This window comes from Peromyscus californicus, unplaced genomic scaffold, assembly GCF_007827085.1.
Source record: "Peromyscus californicus insignis strain IS unplaced genomic scaffold, ASM782708v3 Scaffold_20__1_contigs__length_68692818, whole genome shotgun sequence".
In the NCBI taxonomy this organism is placed as follows: domain Eukaryota; kingdom Metazoa; phylum Chordata; class Mammalia; order Rodentia; family Cricetidae; genus Peromyscus; species Peromyscus californicus.
In genome coordinates, this window is record NW_026294503.1 from 49,995,064 (window position 1) to 50,013,742 (window position 18,679).

The following is an 18,679-nucleotide window of genomic DNA, read 5'->3' on the forward strand; positions in this document are numbered from 1 at the left end:
ATAGCTACAGAGCAATAGAGGCGTGAAGGACCCCAGAGCGACTTTTTTTCTCTGGCCAAGGAGTTTCAAAGGACAAAGGACAGAAATGGCAGTGGACCAAACCTCATCAGATTGGATTGCATCAGGGATTCACCCCAACTTTTTCCTTCCTCCCTCCTTCAAAATCCTTTGAGGGGTAATAGAGAGCCGTAAAGTTCACGATACAGATGCCTGTTTGTATTGGTTACTTTCTCAAATTCCTAACAGGAAGCAACTTAGTGAAAGAGGGCACGGTCCATCGTGGTGGGTGCGATGGCAGGGGCGGCTCTTGGTTGGGGTCGGGAGACGAGGCAACTGGCACACTTCCTGGCAGTTCAGAAAACGGGACAGGAAGTGGGCCAGGCCATAAATCTCAAACCCCTACCCATTACCCACTTCCTCCCACTGGACCCCCATCGCCTAAAGCATGTAGGTATGACCCTTTAATACAGTTCCTTTAAATACATGTTGTGGTGACCCCCATCCATAAAATTATTTCGTTGCTACTTCATAGCTGTAATTTTGCTACTGATAGGAATCCTAATGTAAATATCTGATATACAGGATATTTGATATGTGACCCCTCTCAAAAGGGTTATGACCCCCAGGTGAGAACCACTGCCCTAAAGGGTTCTCTCTCTCTCACCACTGCCCTAAAGGGTTCTCTCTCTCTCTCTCTCTCTCTCTCTCTCTCTCTCTCTCTCTCTCTCTCTCTCTCTCTCTCTCCCTTCTCTCTGGCTTGCTGGGCTTGCTTTCTTATATTACTCAGGACCAGCCATGCATGGTAGCACACACCTTTAATCCAAGAACTTAAGAGGCAGAGGCAGGTGGATCTCTCTGAGTTCGAGGCCAGCCTGGTCTCCGTGTTGAGTTCCAGGATAGCCTGGGCTATGTAGAGAGAACCTGTCTCAAACACACATGCACACATGTGCATACACACACACAAAACCCCAAACAGTATATCACCCAGGACCACTTGCCTAAGGGCGGCAAGACTCCTGTTGGGCTGGTCCCTCCCACTTCAGTCATTAACCAAGAACACGCCCCACAGAGCTGCCACCTTGCCAGTCTGGTGGAGGCATTTTCTCAATTGAGATTCCTTCTTCCCAGATGACTCCAGGTAGTGACAAGGTGACGAAAGCTAACTAGGACCGTGGGTGTAGGCCCTGAGCACCAACAGCTGTCAGTGTCACAGGAAGACCAGAAACCACGTGACCTGATGGGAGCCACCACCTCTGTCATGCTACCGATGAGACCGGGCTCTGTGCAGAACGCAGCAGCCCGTGTGAGGGAGATTCAGAGGACAGAGAAGCACTCTGGACCACACCACGTGGATGCAGGCAGCCATCTCCTGACCATGGGACTCTGTGGCTGAAATGCACTAAATTCCTTCCCCGATCGGGTGGAAAATGAAAGGATGGAGGGAGAACTGTCAGTCAAAAGGGACTTAAAGACAGCTGTAACTTATTCATGGGCAAGCCCATGATCGGCTAGAAATATACACTGTGGGCAGGAGCTGTAAAGAAACCCAGCAGGGGCTTGCTATGGGCCCAGGTTAGGGGTTAGCTGTAGGGTAAAGGAGGGTTGATATTGGTCTGGTGCATATGAGGTGGCCTCAGGTTATTGGCCAAGGCTTCTTTCTTTAATGTGAATTTTTTTTTTTGAGAAAGGGTCTTACTATATAGACCAGGCTGGCCTTGAACTTATAATCCTTCTGCCTCAACCCCTTACATGACTGATAATTATAAAGATGTTTGCCTTATAATAACTCATTGGACTAGACCTTCATTTTGTATTGTGTTCATATCTGTTTTTATTTCATTATTTCATATATATGTATGTTTGTGCACACGTGTGTACACATGTGTCCTGTGGAGGCCAGAGGACAACTTTGAGTGTTGTTCCCCAGACACTGGCCACCTTCTTATTTTTGTAAGTTTTAATTTAATTTTACATATATGGGTGTTTTGCCTGCATGTATGTCTGTGCACCAGTGTGTGCAATACCCACAGAGGCCAAAAGAGGGTGTTGGATCCCTTGGGTCTGGCGTTACAGATGGCTGTGAACCAGTTGCCTTGTGGGTTGTCTGAAAGAGCAGACAGTGCTCTTAACTGATGAGCCATCTCTCCAACCTTGTGTTTTATTTCATGGTAAAGTATTTAAGAACAGTTTAGAATGATGCCTGGGACATGAGCTTACAGTAAATGTTAGCCTTTTCCTTCCTGTCACTTGACAGTATGGACTTCTCTGTGATGGACACTGAGATCAGCAGTTTATATATCCCTCCCACACACAAACCCTGCTAGCTACCCAGTTGTTGGTTCCCAGGATGAAGGACCCTGACACCCATGTTCACTTTGGTATCCGTGGCACTTAGTACTCTTAACTACTCAATGCTGTTGTTGAACAACTGAGAAATGAACACGTTCTTCAGTGGTAGACTCATGCCCACTTGGTGCCGCTGGCACATTTCAAGTTGTGCACATTAGCAGCTAGGCTAGATAGTGACCTCGTTTCATATGAAGGACCATGCGCAGATCCATACCCCACAGTCTGGCCACAGAGGCCACTGCTAGGCGCTGATAGGACTGCCTCTGACCCACCCTCTACTTGTCCCCACGAGAGTTGTGGTCCTGGCTTTGCCATCAATCTTCCTGGGCTGTTTTCCTGCAGTTTCCGCCAAGAGAAAACAGACACTGTCCGCTGCATCAAGTCCTGCCGTCCCACTGATGAGGCTTGCATACGAGACCCCGTGCACACCGTCTCCCACACGGTCATCTCACTGCCCACCTTCCGAGAGTTCAGCCGTCCTGAGGGTGAGTAGACCAAGTCAAAGGTCCTGGGACATGCTTCAGAGCCTCATTCTGAGTGAGCAGAGGGCCTGACCTGCAGGAGCCCTTCCTTGTAGGATATGGTAGGGACAGGATGCTCACCTTTTCCACCAGGGTTCCTCAGCTGCATAGCCTTTCTCTCTATCCAGCCGTCCCTTCTGATGGGTGACACTCATTCTGTGAATAGCATTCAGTGTTGATGCAAGGCTGAACACCGGGGAGTTGAGTAGGACTTCCTGAGGGAAATGGATAGGAGGTGATTGGCCAAAGTGGGAGAAAGAAGGAAGAAACTGGCCAGCAGATCTCAGCTGGTAAGGTCTGGAAGTAGTGGGGGGCAGTGTGGGCATTGAGGACCAAGACACACTGATGGGGCTGGAAGGATGAGCAGGAGCCTCCACCTCAAGCTGAGGTTTCACCCCAAGGCTCAGAGACCTGTTGGGAGGTTCTGATAGATGAGAATGGCATCTTCTTGGAGAATGGGGCAGATGGATAGAGTAGCCAGACCGGAAACAGTGACCCCGGGAGTAACATGACACGTGTCCTTCCTGGTTCTCCAAGGACATGGCAGCTGCCCTCACATTTCCTAAGTCAGACTAGGATTTCATGCTCCTAGGTGAACCACCACTCTTAATGTTACACTCTGGGGGGTGTGACTGTGGGCTTCTTGGGTCCCCAGTCACCTCCTTTCTTGTGTTTGGAGTCTCCCTCTCCAACCCATCATGACTATGAGTCTATTAGCAGACACTCAGTGAGCTTGTGTGCCAGGCTCGGGGAACATACTAAGAAGAAAGGCCCTTGCTCTCCAGGAGAATGTGTGACCGAGTCATCCAGGGTGACCCCTGGGCCGACACTGTGATAGAGTCATGCAGGATCACTAGACAGCAGTATTGGGGGAGACAGGAGAGACCTAACAAGGCCAGGGTTGTCCTGAGGGGAAGTCCCCAGCCCCCACTTCTTTCCCACTGGCGCGCGCACTCTTCCAGAGAAGTCTTCACAGCTGATATCTGCCTTGTGTAAAGTGGGGTTTCAACAAACCTATACACACCATCCCCAAGTCCCCAGCAGCCATTTTTACGGGGCTCTACCCTGTGCTGACATAGGAGTTGGTTACCCGCATGGATGCAGCCAGGACACCTGGTCGTGTCTTGAGTTCATGATACAGAGAGTGCCGAAAGGAGCCTCCGTGGACATCAGCCAGCTTCTTCTCTTACTTTATAGAGAAACTGAGGCCCAGAAAAAGAACTTCCCCAAGGTTACCCTGAGCCAGCCTGGAATCTGTGTGGCAGCTCCAAGGCTAAGGCAGCGCGGACTGCTTTAGCACGAGGCAGCCTGGAACATGGCTCAACCACCCCTGCCCAGCTGAGCCCACACTGCAGACAGGCCCCATGACCTCAGGGCAGATAAAAATTGTCAATTTTTTTGTTTGTCTTAAGCTCTCAGTTTCCCCACAGATAAAAACAAAGATAGGCCGGGCGGTGGTGGTGCACACCTTTAATCCCAGCACTCGGAGGCAGAGCCAGGCGGGTCTCTGTGAGTTCGAGGCCAGCCTGGTCTACAGAGCGAGATCCAGGACAGGCACCAAAACTACATAGAGAAACCCTGTCTTGGAAAAAAAACAAACCAAAACAAACAAACAAGCAAAAAACAAACAAAGATAGGCTATGGCTTGATGGTCAGGACTCTCTACCCTTCCACATAAGGGGGTTGGTGATTTTAGTGGCGTCACCTTAGGAGTGAGCCCTCGTCATGTTAGGTGTTGGGACAAGTCTCTGGGGAGGGGAGGGCTGGACCAGCACTACAGACTTCCCATGCCACCCTCTCATTTGCTGCAGAGATCGTCTTTCTGAGGGCTGTCACGCCACTGTACCCTGCCAACCAGGCCGACATCATTTTTGACATCACAGAAGGGAACTTTCGGGACTCCTTTGATATCGTCAAACGCTATGAGGACAGCATGACTGTGGGTGAGTGCCCCTCCGCAGAGCCCAAAGCATGGGCCAAGGGTCATGTGATCTGTACGGGGGGCAACCTTTCTGCATCTTCTCCACTCCCATCGGAGTCCCCTCCCCAACTCCAGTTCTACCTGGTCTCCAGGTTCTAGCCAGCAGCCGCCTACTCAAGTCTGGGGAGCCTGGCATACCCTGGCCATGCCCCTGACTCTCCTGTAAACCTTGTTGGCCTCAGTCTCCCCACTTACAAAATGGGTAGGTTAAGTAGATCCTGCATCTCATAACTGAATTTCAGAGGCTGTTTTGAGTGTACCAGGGCCAGGCAGCATGCCTTGGTCGGTGGGAGCTGCCCTGTCGCTATTCGTTTGGTGCTGTGAGAAGGCAAGCAAACCGGGCTTCAGAGGACCTCCCCCCGCCCCGAACCTCCAGTCTAGTCCTAGCCATGGAGCGACCTTGGCTTACCGTGCAGTCTCAAGCCACTTGCCATCCCCTCCCCACGTATCATGGGGTAGGAACCCCATGGCTGCCACTGCCCAGCCTTTTGGTGTGTGGCGTCTGCTGCTCTGGCTCCCAGGATGGCCAGTGTCTCTGAAGCATGAAGGAGGTTGAGGCAGGGACAGTCAAAGGACCCTTCTGTGTTGGGGGCACCTGGGCTTGGTGAAGAGGATGTGGGAAGGATGAGCCGGACACTGGGACAGGTGCTGGCCAACTCCCGGAGGGGACATGTGAGAGAAGCCAGGAAGCCGCACTTGCTCTGTAGCGGGGGGGTGGGGTGAGGGGGGTGGGGGGCTGTGGTTCCTGTTGCCATCTGTGGGCCTTGACTGCAACCTGCTCACCTGGAAAGCCCTTTAGGCTCACTCCACCCTGTGACCTTTGTCACGGTCGCTCATCTGAACTGTCTTTAAGTCGTTTTTATTCATGGAGCGTGCAAACAGTCTCACCTACCATTTCTGAATTACATTTACACTCTGAACATTTTAAAGCAGTTGGGAAACTGAGTGACAGTCCCTGCTCTCCCCGGGACCTCCTCCGTTTCCCTGGAGTTCTAGGCTCACGCTGTGGAGCCGTTGAGGTCCGGATTCGGAGCAGAGCCTTTGATAACCTGGTCCCCAGGTGGCGCTGTTGGATCTCAGAACCTCCATCCCTAGTGTCCCCCAACCCTGACAGTTGCTAAGCTGGCAGCTAGAGAAAGGGAATCGTTACTCTCCTGTTGCCAAAGAGCCATTTATAGCAACTTTACAAGCTCTTAAATGGGTTTGCATGTTGTAAACACGACTGAGTCATTTGGGGGCTCACCACCCCCGGCCGCCTCCTCCGCTGTTTGGCAGCAAGGATAATTAGTTAATTACAATTAATGGTTCAGCAGCCCTCACTGAGATTCCAGGGAGAGGGCACGCAGCCCGGCTGCCAGCCATCAGAAGCCTCACCTTCAGCTATGGACGAGGGGAGGTGCCGTAGGGGGTGGTACTAGAGGCTTGTCCTGCTTTGAGTGTGGGTGACAGTGAGCACCGGCCTGCAGAAGCCCCCTTGTGCCTGCCCTGTGAGTGACCTGCTGCTGTGGTGTGACACAGCCCAGGCCCCTGTGATCACAACCCTAGGACCTTCCCGCTTACTCAATCTCTCTTGCTTTCTGGACACTTGAGTTACTGGCCCCCACACCTATGAATGTGCATGTGCACACACACATTCTTACCTTTCCCCCAGAGGAGAGCCCTGCCCCATCAATAGACCGAGACGGTGTGCCTGCGGGGCTGTGGCAGGCCTCCTTGGCCCACCCCAGCTCTCCTCTTGGGAACTGGCCCTCGCCATTTTCCTGTCTTCTAGTCTCAGCTAAATCTGTTCTGGAGTCATCAAAGCTGGGGAGTTAGGCAGAACGGAGTCTGAGACCACCAGCACCCATGGTGGGCTACAGCGGCACCCCAGACCGAACAACCCTGGGTGTGTCTGCTTTTTGGCTTCCCATCTGCTAGGCCAGAAAATTCGGGTTGTATTAGAGCCAGGAGACCTCATCCTTTCCAACTACTTCCACGAAAGGGACAGCAAGGGCAATTGTGGGGTGAGGGTGCTAGTCTTTCCTTAGTGACTTGGGGGCATGGGGTAGCCCCAGGTGGGTGACGAGTGACCACAGGTAACCTTCAGACAGTGGGCGTCCTGGGAATGGAATGCAGCGGAGGTCACAGGGAATGAGCATTCCCTTCACTGCGCTTGGTCATGGGTGCCCTGATCCTTGGAATTCTAGGCTTGGGCGGCATGGGGTTGGGCCCCCAGCTCTCGGGAATTCCTGGGGCTCATCTCCCTGCCTCCTGAGTGGCCCAGGCTTTTCCACACCTCAGTAAGTTTGCAGGGTGTCCCATCTGGTACACACGTCACCTCGCAGGTGGAGAAGGACACCCGCTGGGACAGGTTGCATGGGACCAAGGCTGCGTTTGTGGTTGCGCTCCGTCCTCTGAATTCTCTTCTGGGCTCAGGTCTCTGCTCAGGACATTTTCCCTGAGGTTGCTTGTAGCCTAATTCTTCTCTGGGTACCTGGGGATGTCCCCCCAGGAGCTACCCTGTGCCTGGCTCCAGACCTGACCACTGGGGGATGGAATTTTCTCCTGAGTTTCGGCCCTGCATGCAGCAACCCTGGGAATGGGATTTAGCCCTTGTGGCTTCTTGCCACCGCTGCACACTCTCGCCCCCGCGTTCTTGTTCAGTCCTTGCAAACATGACTGCTGGGAACGGGACAGGAAGATCTCCCTTGGGGCACAGAGTCAAATGACCTTGTAAGACTGTGCAACAGCAAAACCCGGGGCCAGGTGGGTCTTCTGACTTACTTTGAACAGTGCAGTACTCACTTAAGGCCCTGCCTTAAACAGTAACCCTAAGGCTTGGCGATCAGCAGGAGCATGGCTCTGAGCTGTGCGGGCCTGCCGTCTGCTGCTCTCTTCCATACTCAGGAGGCTCCTGTGTCCCTGGCAAGGGCCGTGGACCTGTATATGGCCATGCAAGAGCACCTGCCTGCTCACCAGGCTTGCTGAATACCCGCCTGTTTAGACCATAATGTATGTGGGCACTCCCTACAGATGGCTTCCTTAGAGAGGCAAGGCCCAGAGTCTCCTTGAGTATGCAGGAGCCTCACCGATCCGTGAGCCTGCAACACACCAGAAGCTAGCATTCAGTCCTTGGAACATGGAGAAATTATCTCCACTCAAGGACGGGGAGCAAGGGCTGGAGAGGGCCACCTGGCAATGGAGACCAGAACTGGCATGATCCTAGGCTTCCCCAGAGCTAGAGCCCATAGATGGCCAGTGCTGGCATAGACAAAGTTCTCCAGGTTTAGAAGTCTCAGAAAAATAACCAGCCGATGAACCTTGGCGCCCCTGTGGCCATGGCATTCAGGCCCTTGAAAATGACAAGACGTTGAAGTGCCTGAGTGAGCAGAAAAAAGCCTGAAAGGGCCAGGCTTCCTCTAATGTAGTCCTCGGGTCTTAGGGGATCAGGGAGATGCTGCCCAGGGCGGAGCTGATGCCTCTGCAAAGCCCCCTTGCATTCCTCTCTCTCCAGCTGTCAGTGAGACATGAAGAATGCTTCTCTATCCTGTGGAGAAATGCTCTCTTTAATGCCTGGGGCATGCTCGGGCCACCACAGAGCCTCCCTAGCCTGCTCTGGGTTCACACTTCACTCTGTGGAGCCCAGGCTGCAGTCAGGGTGCTTTGAGAAGTTGAATAGTGACTAATGGGGAGCCCTAGCCGTGACAAGTGTGGGACCACTCACTGTCAGCCCGAGTCCCCAGGCCTCTGGGATTTAGTGGGTACCTGGGCCCCAGGCCTCCCCTCTACCCTGCCCACTCACAGCTTTTCAACTCTTTTTTTCTATAAGTGGAAAAAAATCTGTCTAGAATGAGGGTTGGCTTTGCCAAAATTTCTACTAAAACCTCACCAAGGCCAAGAGGAGCTGAGAACACTCAGCTGATACAATTTGGGGGAGTGTGCAGCCTAACTTTGCATTGCTGTCCTGACCCTGTACCCCATCATCCTCCACAGGACCCTTAGAAGCTTCACAAATCACCTAGTAGTTATCTACATGACAGCTGTGATGGTACAGATGTTGACAGTGGGTCATACAAGGCAGGCTTCTTAGAGGAGGTACCACAGCTGGCAGGCGTAGCTGGGAGGTGTTCGAGGACCACGTCAGACCGAGAGCTGTCCCACTCCACTCTTATGAGGCCACCTGAAGCCCATTTCTTGCTAGTATGTACCCAGTGATATCTATCCCACTGGTATCTGCCAGCAGCAGGTAGGTCTGGGGCCCATTAAACAGTCATGGGATTCTGGGTCCAAGCCGACGTTTAGGAATAAAGACCTTCTCAGATCCCTGTGACCAAGTGATGAGGTTCACCAGGGTGGAACAAGGTTCTGGAGCAGCCATTCCAATTCTCCACCTGGCTAGTACCCAGATAGGTGTCTCTGCTCTGGCAGGTGCTGCACCAGGGCTTATGAAGACACTCAGCGTCATGTCCTCCTGCCTCCATCTGCCCATGGACTGGCAGGCCGGGCGTCCAGAGCCCCAGTACCGGAGCAGTTCCAGGGCGGGGAACTCGGGTGGCACCTGGGGTCACTTATGATCCAGGGAGGTTATTTGAAAGCTAAGCAGGACCCTCCCAGCTGGAAACAGTTCTGGGGAAAAGCTGCTGTGACCGCTGCACTTCAAGCTCATTTCTGGGCAAGTCCCAAAGTCTGACTTAGTGTGTGTGCATGCAGGATACAATGTAGGGGACCAAGAGCAGCTGTGGGTGTGTATGGGGAATAATGGGGAGGAGGCTGAGTGTGTAGATGCACATGATGCTTGATTTATGATTGGTTCCCTGCTCTGGCTTGCAGAAGGCATGTCATTTAGGAGTGTAACATCAGGGTCAGGTCTCATGTCCCTTAGCCGTAGCTACCTTAGGTGAAGGAACAGGGTTTGGAAACTTTGCCAAGTTTTTCTCTGGAGTCACTGGTGCTGGTACTGCTCTGTCACCTAGCCTGTGCACTGAGCCCCTTCATTAGTTCCAGACGCAGCCTTGAGGAGGACAACCATTTGGACTGGCTGGCATGGCTATTTACAGAGAAAAAATGGGAAGTACCTGTCTGGGTCTTCGGGTCAGCTGACAGTCAGGGCTGTAAGTCTTCTTTTCTGTTGTCCTCAAGCTCCTCACCCACTAGATGGCTTTTGGGGCACAGTTTCTGGGTACCCCTAAAGAAGAAGGGTGGCCTCCTCAGCTCCAGGCATGGGTGTGGCTGGGTAAGCCCCATGCGCTGGGAAAGTTGGAGTGTAAGAAGGACTGACAGATGGGTTGGCTCGCCTTGGGTACTGTTGCTGTGTTGGGTTAGGAAAGAGACGCTCTGATTACACAGTCCCTTCAGTGTGACCCAGAAAGGGATATGTGAGAGAGACCTTCACATGCCAGGTACATAGAGGCCTACAGAAATAAAATGATGATTCGGGTGCTGTGAGTCCAGGATCTCTGGTGTCGGATCTGAGAGTGGCTGGAAATGCCTACCTGGGCTGAAGGTCGATCCAGGGTCATGGTCAGGTGGGATGCGGGATGCGGCACAATTGAGCCCAGTGCAGAGCAGGTACAGTTGATTCCTCAGACTCCAGAGAGGAGATGGTGTCTCGTGGGACCAGCAGCAGGGCAGTGCCTCTGACACACACATTCACCTAACCTGAAGAGTACTGTGAGAGAGGTGTCCGGGCCAGAGGCTTTGCTGAGGTCCGTGGCTGCCGCTGGTAGGTGTAGAACAAAAAGGCATGAGCTCCATGATATCAGTCTGTGACTAAAGGGTTATCACCGAGGCCTCCCTGCATAGTACATGCAGTCTGTCTTCTAGGAAAGACTCTCTCTCTCTCTCTCTCTCTCTCTCTCTCTCTCTGTCTCTCTCTGTCTCTGTCTCTCTCTGTCTCTCTCTCTCTCTCTGTCTCTCTCTCTCTTTCTTTTTCGAGACAGGGTTTCTCTCAGGGTTTCTCTGTGTAGTTTTTGGCTCCTGTCCTGGATCTCGCTCTGTAGACCAGGTAGACCTCAAACTACAGAGATCTGCCTGGCTCTGCCTCCCGAGTGCTGGGATTAAAGGCATGAGCCACTACTGTCCGGCTAGGAAGGTGTCTCTTAAGAGGAGACCCACCTGTGTGGCCCACACTGAGACTTGGGAGGAGTACAGAACTGGAGTCTGTGTCCAAGGATTTGAACCCTGCTGGTGAGAGATGGTCTAGCCGCTATTCAAAACGGATGCTGATCTTTAACACAAAAAGGTATTCCGTGTTTCTGACATCACCCGAGCTTGAGTGTATCACCACCTCCTCATGTAACATTCCTACGCCCCATCTTTTTATGTATTGCTATTGTTTTGAAATAGAATCTCGCTTTGAAGGCTGACCTGGAACTCATGACAGCCCTCCTCCCTTAGCCTCCCAAGTGCTAAGATTATAGGCACCCACTATTCCCTGCTGTCATACCCCCCTCTTAAAAGTCACGGAAGTATTTTTCATTTTGAGCCAGCCTTTAAAGTCTCATCTGTGAGTGCACTGAGCGCAGGGTTCATCAACTGAAGTATGCGATTGGAAAAATACCAAGGGCTAGGATGCTCCTTTTTAGGATCATCTGCAATGGATTCCAAGAGGCCCTGATCAGAAGCTCTTCTGGGCTTGATTTGGGGGTCTATGCTTCTGGTTTTGTAGCTTCATGCTGATTACACAACCTCCCTTCTCAGAAGCTCAACATGGTAGTTCTTACCCTGTGGGACCATAAGGATCAAGGTGGGGTGTGTATTTAAACGTGAGGTTAGAGCAGTCTGCCTGCATGGGCCGTTAAGACAAATGAGCCCCTGGGGGAAGCAGTTTGGACCTTTCTGGTGAGAGCCCAGAGCACCCTTAGGTGGCAATACACAAGTGGTTTAATGGGACAGTGCAAGCCTGTTCATCCAATTCACTTCACTGCCTTGGAACTGTTTAACGGGCATGTCCGATAGCCTGGGCCAGTGAGTCTGGCCTGGCTTAAAGCAAAACGGAGGACATGCCTCCCATGTCTTGCTGGTCTTGAATTATCTTACTCATGCCACCAGGACAGGTGGGACTCTGCCCTGGGCCAGGCCAGGCACTGACCGCTTGGAGCGCAGCTGCATGTGTGAGCTGCTCGCCTGCTTTCAGAGTGCTGCCTGGCGGCTTCCCTAGCATGCATGCATCCATTGCGTTTCCATAGCTGAGAAGGTACTTGTGTTTCAGGAGGTGGCTACATATCTCAAGAGGGCGAGAGTAGTGTGTGCCAAGACTACCATGGGCAGTCGAACGTGTTGCACGCTACAAAACCCTAGTTGTGTCGTTCCTAGCTTAGTCTAGATGCAGTACACACCTGTACAGCTGTGCACAGTGGCCCCAGAATAAGGGCTTGGGAATGAAGGAATGACCTCGTTCACCGTTTTTGAACTGAGTCAAGACTTAAAGTCTTGCTTGCCTTGGCTCTCTGGCATCGCATCATCATCATTGGCCCAGCTAGAAGAATCTGAACTGCCTCTCTAAACCATCACCTCCTAAGGGGTTAAATACGGGAGACTGACCCTGCCCTGAAATCCAATTTGGCAGGTTTGGCCTGGGGATCAGTGGGCACTGCAAATGACATTCAGAAACTCCACCTAAAACAACAGCACAGCCATCCCTGCCCAGTGACGAGTGATTGACCCTGTCCTGGCTTTCACGGCAAATCCCAGGGATTAGGCGCCTTCTCTTCTCCGGGAGGCACAGCCCTGTCACCCGGGGCCACACCCTGGCCAGCAGCCAACTAGCTTCCCGGTGAGAGGCCCAGCCTCCTCCTCCTCAGTCTGGGATGGGCCAGGGCTTGACGGCCACGAGGCTGGCAGGAGGTACAGGCGGGGGCGGGGGCTGGGGGGAGCACATCTCTCAAGGGGACCAGACAGAAGGGTAAGAAAAGGACAGACACTTTTTGTGCTCCCTGTGTTGGGGCCCCATGGAGCAAAGATGAAATGTACCTGACAGCCTAAGGACTCTCAGAGCACCCTAGGAGATGGTCCACCCCTCCCCACAAGCTCACAGACAGAGAGCTCAAAGACCTCCCACACCTGAGACATACACCCCCCCAACCCACAGGCATGGGGGTGTGGGGGAATCTCAATGGGGGCGTGACCTGCTTGGAGCCTACTAAAGTGATGCTTAAGGGCCATAAGCAACAGCCAGGAGCCCCTGCCCTTGCCTAGGTGACTCCAGGTGACCCTTGAAACCCTGCTGTGGCCCGAGCACTTGCCCAATTATGGCAGTGTTGCCTTCCCTGACAAGGCAGCTCTGGGACCCAACCTTAGGCCCATAGCCTAGCCTAGCTGGTGGCCAGCAGCCCCTGCAGTAACCACCCTAAAAGAGGAACAGATATGATGGGATGCCCCATCCAAGCTAAGCATCAATTATGCCATCACCCAGTTACAAGAGCTGGGCAGTTGAAACTGTGTGGGTGGAACTGTCCGGGTCCCTAAGAAGGATGGAGCAGTCTGATACTGGCCTCACTCTTGGACAGTGGTGACCATTGAGATTAGACCGGAAGAGCCGGGTGGTGGTGCACGCCTTTAATTCCAGCACTCGGGAGGCAGAGGCAGGTAGATCTCTGAGTTCGAGACCAGCCAGAGTTGTAACACAGAAAAACCTTGTCTTGGAGAACAAACAAACAAACAAAAAAAAGATTAGACTGGAAGACTGGCCTGTCAAGTGTCTGGAGAGGTCGTCCTTTGTGCTCACTTGTTCCCAGTGGACATGTGTCTAAGTACCCGGGGACTGTGGGCTGCCAGCATGTCCTTCTGAAAAGATGAAAAGCATAGGTCTTGTGCAGGTGTCTCTCACAGCATCAGTGAGAGCATATAAAGGACCAGTGATGGCAAAGGAGCTGTATGCTCCCCTTACCCATCCCAGGGTGAGACCCCATGATGCCCATAGATGGATGACAGAAGAGCCAGCAGACAGGGCTACAGATGGGCTCTGTGAGCACAGTTCAGGGATCGGACTCTTGTACAGTCTCTGAACAAGGTCAGATGTGAGACCTGGGAACCCTGAGATACTGCCCTGCGCACCAGACCCCTCCTGCACTCACGGCTGCTGTTGACCAGACTCCTGCCTGGCAACTGCTCCCAGATAGCACATGCCTGCGCCTTGTCACACCCTGGCCTGGCTGCACTGCAGAGCACAGGAAGCATCCTTTGGAAGAGTGTACTTGCTTACTGTGGGGAAAGAGCTCAGTCTCCACTCCTCATGGCAGAACCTGAGACCCACTGGGTGGTTCTCTCCCTGTGAACAGCCAGTATCAACGTTGTCTCCCGGCTGCCTGGCTAGAGAGATATCTGTAGCCTAGATCTGTTCCCTCCTGCTCCCTCCCCAGGATAGAACAGAAGGGACAGTCTGTCTGTTTTTCATCACTGTGGAGTTAAGCGGTACCTAGCCAAAAGCCCAGGCTCCAGGCTGCTGTGATACTCCCAGGGCTGCCCACCAGCACCTCCAGCCTGTCATGCCCACCCCAGCCATGCTCACACCCCAAAGCATCCTCTTTTCTCTCATAGACTTTAGCCACAGCATTTACCTCCTTTTCCTCTTAGTAAACTATTCATCTTTTACAACCCACCTCAGGCTGTTCTTTGGGAACAAGGCAGTCAGAGGGACCGATGTGGCCCCTGCATCGTACACTTTGGATCCCTGTGGCAAGCAGCAAACAGTGTGATATACACAGTCCAGTGGTGACCGGCACTTCAGGGAGTGTGAGGGAGGGGAGGTGGCATGGGGGCAGGGAGGGTATACCACTCCAAATCCGGATCCTGGGCGCACTGGCAAAGACCCGAGAAGCTTAGGAACTGAGACTCGGGCGAGCTGGAGGAAGAGCGCTGGAGGCTGAGGGAACAGCATACACAAAGCCCTAAGGCAGGCGTGCTCACTGTGCTGAGCGGCAGCTAGAGCAGAGAAAGAATGGAGCTGGGATCCTGAAGCCACGGGAAGGCCTTTGCCGTGGATTTCCACTGAGCAATGCAGGAAGATGACAGAGAGATTCCTCTAGGTGCCTCCTGGGGTGGCTGCCACCATCCTCCAGGAGACCAAGATTGATGGTGGCTCTAACCCTGGGGGTCCATTAGGAAGGGAGGGGTGTGGACAGATGGGGATATGATTGGAAAGGCAGGCCATGTTTGCTGATGGCCCAGATAGGGTCTTGCATTGGATGGCAGGTATTTGCTTCTGAAAAGCTGTCAGTGGCCAAAGTAGTGACATGGTGACAGGCGAGTGTAAGGTTATGAGCCTTTCATTCAGTCCTTGAGTTTAAGGGGCTTGTCAAACACCCCCAGAGATGTGGCTGGAATCATGGGCTGGATCTTTCCAGAAGAGATACTAGTTGGGGCCTCGAGAGTGGATGAGCTCATTAGCATGGGAAGAGGGAAGACAAAGACTGAATATGAGACAAGACAGTCACAGGTCACAGAGACAAGGAATAGCTGGCAAGAGTGACAGGAAGGGTCTGGGACCCAGGCAGGGCTGCTAAGCTGTACCGCTGAGAATCAGGCTAGATGAGGACCAAGGAGTCACCATTGTTGTTGGCAATATTGAGGCCTTGGTGTCCTCAATAAGGCTGTTTCCATGGAGCCAGGACAGACCCATCGGAGGGGCCACTAGGACCTGGATCCAGAGTCCTGGGACCAGCAGCCAGAACGTAACAGTGGGGCTGGGGGAGGGTCCAGGAACAAGTTGCAGCAGGTGAGGGTTTGTGTGCCTTTCTCATCGATGACGAGGGGGTGACTGGTGTGATGCTCCTTTTGCCCCCCTCTTTGTGTTTTGACCATACACACATATGTACTTGTCTACACACACACACACACACACACACACACACACACACACACACACACACCAACACCTACTAGGAGGTACCAGGCCCTTGCACCCATCAGGTGCCCAGAACACCGGAGGACCCTATCGGACTTACCTTCTAGAAGGTGAGGATGAAGGGGCTGTAAGCCCGAGTGGAAAGGATGGGTCCTGGCTCAGGGGCCTGTGTGGATGAGAGAACTCTGGTGAGAAGAGAACTTTGATGATGGGTGACCCCGAGGCCAGAAGGCTCACAGTGTCAGCTGAGCACCGCTCCAAGTTCCTGGCTCTGGGTAGGGCTTGGGAATAGAGTTTTCTTGTCGTTACGTCAAAATCCCTGAGAGAAATGAGAGGGTTCCTTTCAGCCCAATGTTCTCAAGGGCCATATGGGGTCACCAAGACAGAGAGGGCATGGTAGGTTAGCTCACATCATGGTCGCTAGGAAGCAGGGCTGGCCAGGGGATGCCAGTGCTCAGCCGCCTTTTCTCCTTTTATACTGTCTAGGTCCCTGTCCCATGGATGGCCCTACCTCACCCCGGTTCATCCTCTGGGAAACCTAGAGATGTGCTCCTCAAGTCTCCTAGGTGATTCTAAATCAATTACATCGAGTGTGAAGAGGGACCACCACAGAGAGGAAGGAGAGAGGTTTAGGAGGGGATAGGTTAGGGCCCCGTATGCTGGGGTTTAAATTGTTCATTTGGGGCCATCTGTACATAGTTGTGTATGGGGCTGGAGCTGGAAGGACCCGGCAGATAGGTAAGTGAGGCTAGGGTCAAGGCAGGGACACGGGAAAAGGGGAGACAATGCCTTGCCCATCCTGTCACAGTTACACTTTTTAACCAACTCAGTGTAAGTAGGAGCTTTGTTCGTTCGGATGGCGCGTCTTGCCAGAACATTGCCCAAACTATCCTTTCCTTTCTTATGTTAAAGCCACGCAGCACAAGGGGAAGACACAGTGGCCCGGGTTCCAGTTAGAGTCTTGGATTGCCTCTTCCTGGCTGTGTGATCTTTAGCGATTCACTCAGCCACCTGGGGCTTTATTTCCAACCCCAACAAACCACAGAAAACGATAGTACTGTTCCCAGCCACAACCAGCAGTACGGAGTGTGTGAGCTGTATGGGGGCCGAGCGCTGCCAAAAATGCTGTTCCCTGTCCCAGACATGGGTCGGGGAGGTGTAGACCCGAGCTGGATCTCTTCACATTTCTCTTCGTTTCTCCCCAGGGCAGCTGTGCCCTGGGCTTTCCTCCTCCACTTGGCTGCCTGCAGGTGTCTGCTTGATGTATCTGCTTTTGCTCACAGGAGACTTGGGGCGGGGTACATTTATAATAATCCCAAAATACGACTGATGAGTTTTGCTGAAACATGTTGAGTGACATTTGGTATTTTAAATATGCAGCCTAGACACCTGTCCTCCTTCCTTTCCGGCCATTATGGGGTTTCTCGGGCAGGCAGGAAAGGCAGGGTGTGGGGAGTTCAGACACAGCCCTAATTCCTGGTGCGATGGCTCTAGAATTCCAGAAACTTCTGCCGAGTTTGCTGAATGGTGTCTTTCTTTTTTTAAGGATTATTTAATTTATTTTATGTGGTTGAGTGTTTTGCTTACCTATATGTATGTGCACTGTGTGTATGCTTGGTGTCAACAGAGGTCAGAAGAGGGTGTTAGATGTCTTGGCACTAGAGTTATCGATGGTTGTGAGCCATCATATGGCTTCTGGGAACCAAATCCCACTCCTCTGCAGGAGCAGCAAATGCTCTTAACTCCTGAGCCATCTCCCCAGCCCCTTGCTGGAGTATTTTTGAGTCAGGCCAGGGCAGTATACACTGGAAGCATCCATGTGTTGTGTCATGCTGTGAGGTGACAGACAGCTGCGCTTTGAGACCAGTCCTACCATTGACTGGGATCCATGGCCCTGGTAGCTGGAATTTAGGACATCTTACCCTCAGCTTCGTTTTTGGCTCCTCCCTCCTCGTGGATAAGTGGTCATCCTCACAGCTCAGTGGTGGGGACCAAATTCAGCATGGTCACATGGAATCTTCCCCACCCTTGCCCTATGGCCTTTTTTCCAGCCCCTCTGCACCCTGGCTGTGTAGATTCAAGTCAAGCATTCCTTACTTCCGCCTAATCCAAAATGCTCTAAAAGCTGAAACTTGATGAGTGTCTAAGGCCATGGGAAGAGTATCCCACATGGTGAAACTCTTGCTTCACCTGTAGCGTTCTGAAGGATGTTGCATGCCTGACTATGTATAGAAGGCGACTATGAAACAGATGAACAGGACATGTGTACTTGCAACATCCCAAAGTCCTCATCACTTCTGGTCCCAGTGTTCTGCGTGGGAGTGCTCAGCCTAAGCCCACAGCTTTCCTTCCTTGACTTTTCCTCCATGCTTGGCTCAGGCTGCCTGCCCCAGCCTGTGATTCTGATCCTGGGAGGTTCGCTGAGATCTGGTGACTGCTTCTTTCCAGGTGTCTGTCTGACATGTTGGGGCTGGGTTGCGGGGGATGGTGGCCACTGAGGTCAGCCAGTGAGCCCAACTCTTTGTCATTTCCCTTTCTCCTCCTAGGTGGTCCCCCATCTGAAATGCCAGTGCTCTGCGCTGTTGGTCATTATTTCCCAATACTTCCGCTTGTGGGTGATACTTTCCAACTTTCTGAGTTACACCCAGTGCTTGACGGTGTGGTTCATGCATTCAGCAGTCATTCATTGAGTAAATCAGGGTACAGAGGAGCCCCACAACCCAGGCATGCAGGACTAGCTGAGACAAACTGCCCTGGGCCTTGGCTTTGTTCTGCAGCGGGGAGACTGATCGCAGAGAGGAAAATGCGCCCTACCCCTAGTCTGGCTTCAGGTAGTGATAGTTTCTTATTCTTTGCATGGTGGTGACATGTAGCTTTCAGACTGTCACCTCTCCCTTCTCCCGCTCAAGCCGCTGTCTGTTCCGTGGCTCTAGCTCCGCACACCATGTCTGGAACTCATAATCTTGTTCGCTGAAAAACTCTGACAGCCCTGTCCACTCCATTACA

At 52.7% G+C, this 18,679-nt stretch overlaps 1 protein-coding gene across 1 annotated transcript in view; it reads left to right on the forward strand.

Annotated features, from left to right (window-relative positions):
* Fbln1 (fibulin 1) overlaps positions 1-18,679 on the forward strand; it is an 81,563-nt gene that overhangs the window by 55,172 nt on the left and 7,712 nt on the right. Inside the window, exons 15-16 of the mRNA XM_052748551.1 lie at positions 2,692-2,834; positions 4,682-4,813. Of these exons, the coding sequence (XP_052604511.1) occupies positions 2,692-2,834; positions 4,682-4,813 (275 nt within the window). The remainder of the gene's footprint in view (positions 1-2,691; positions 2,835-4,681; positions 4,814-18,679) is intronic.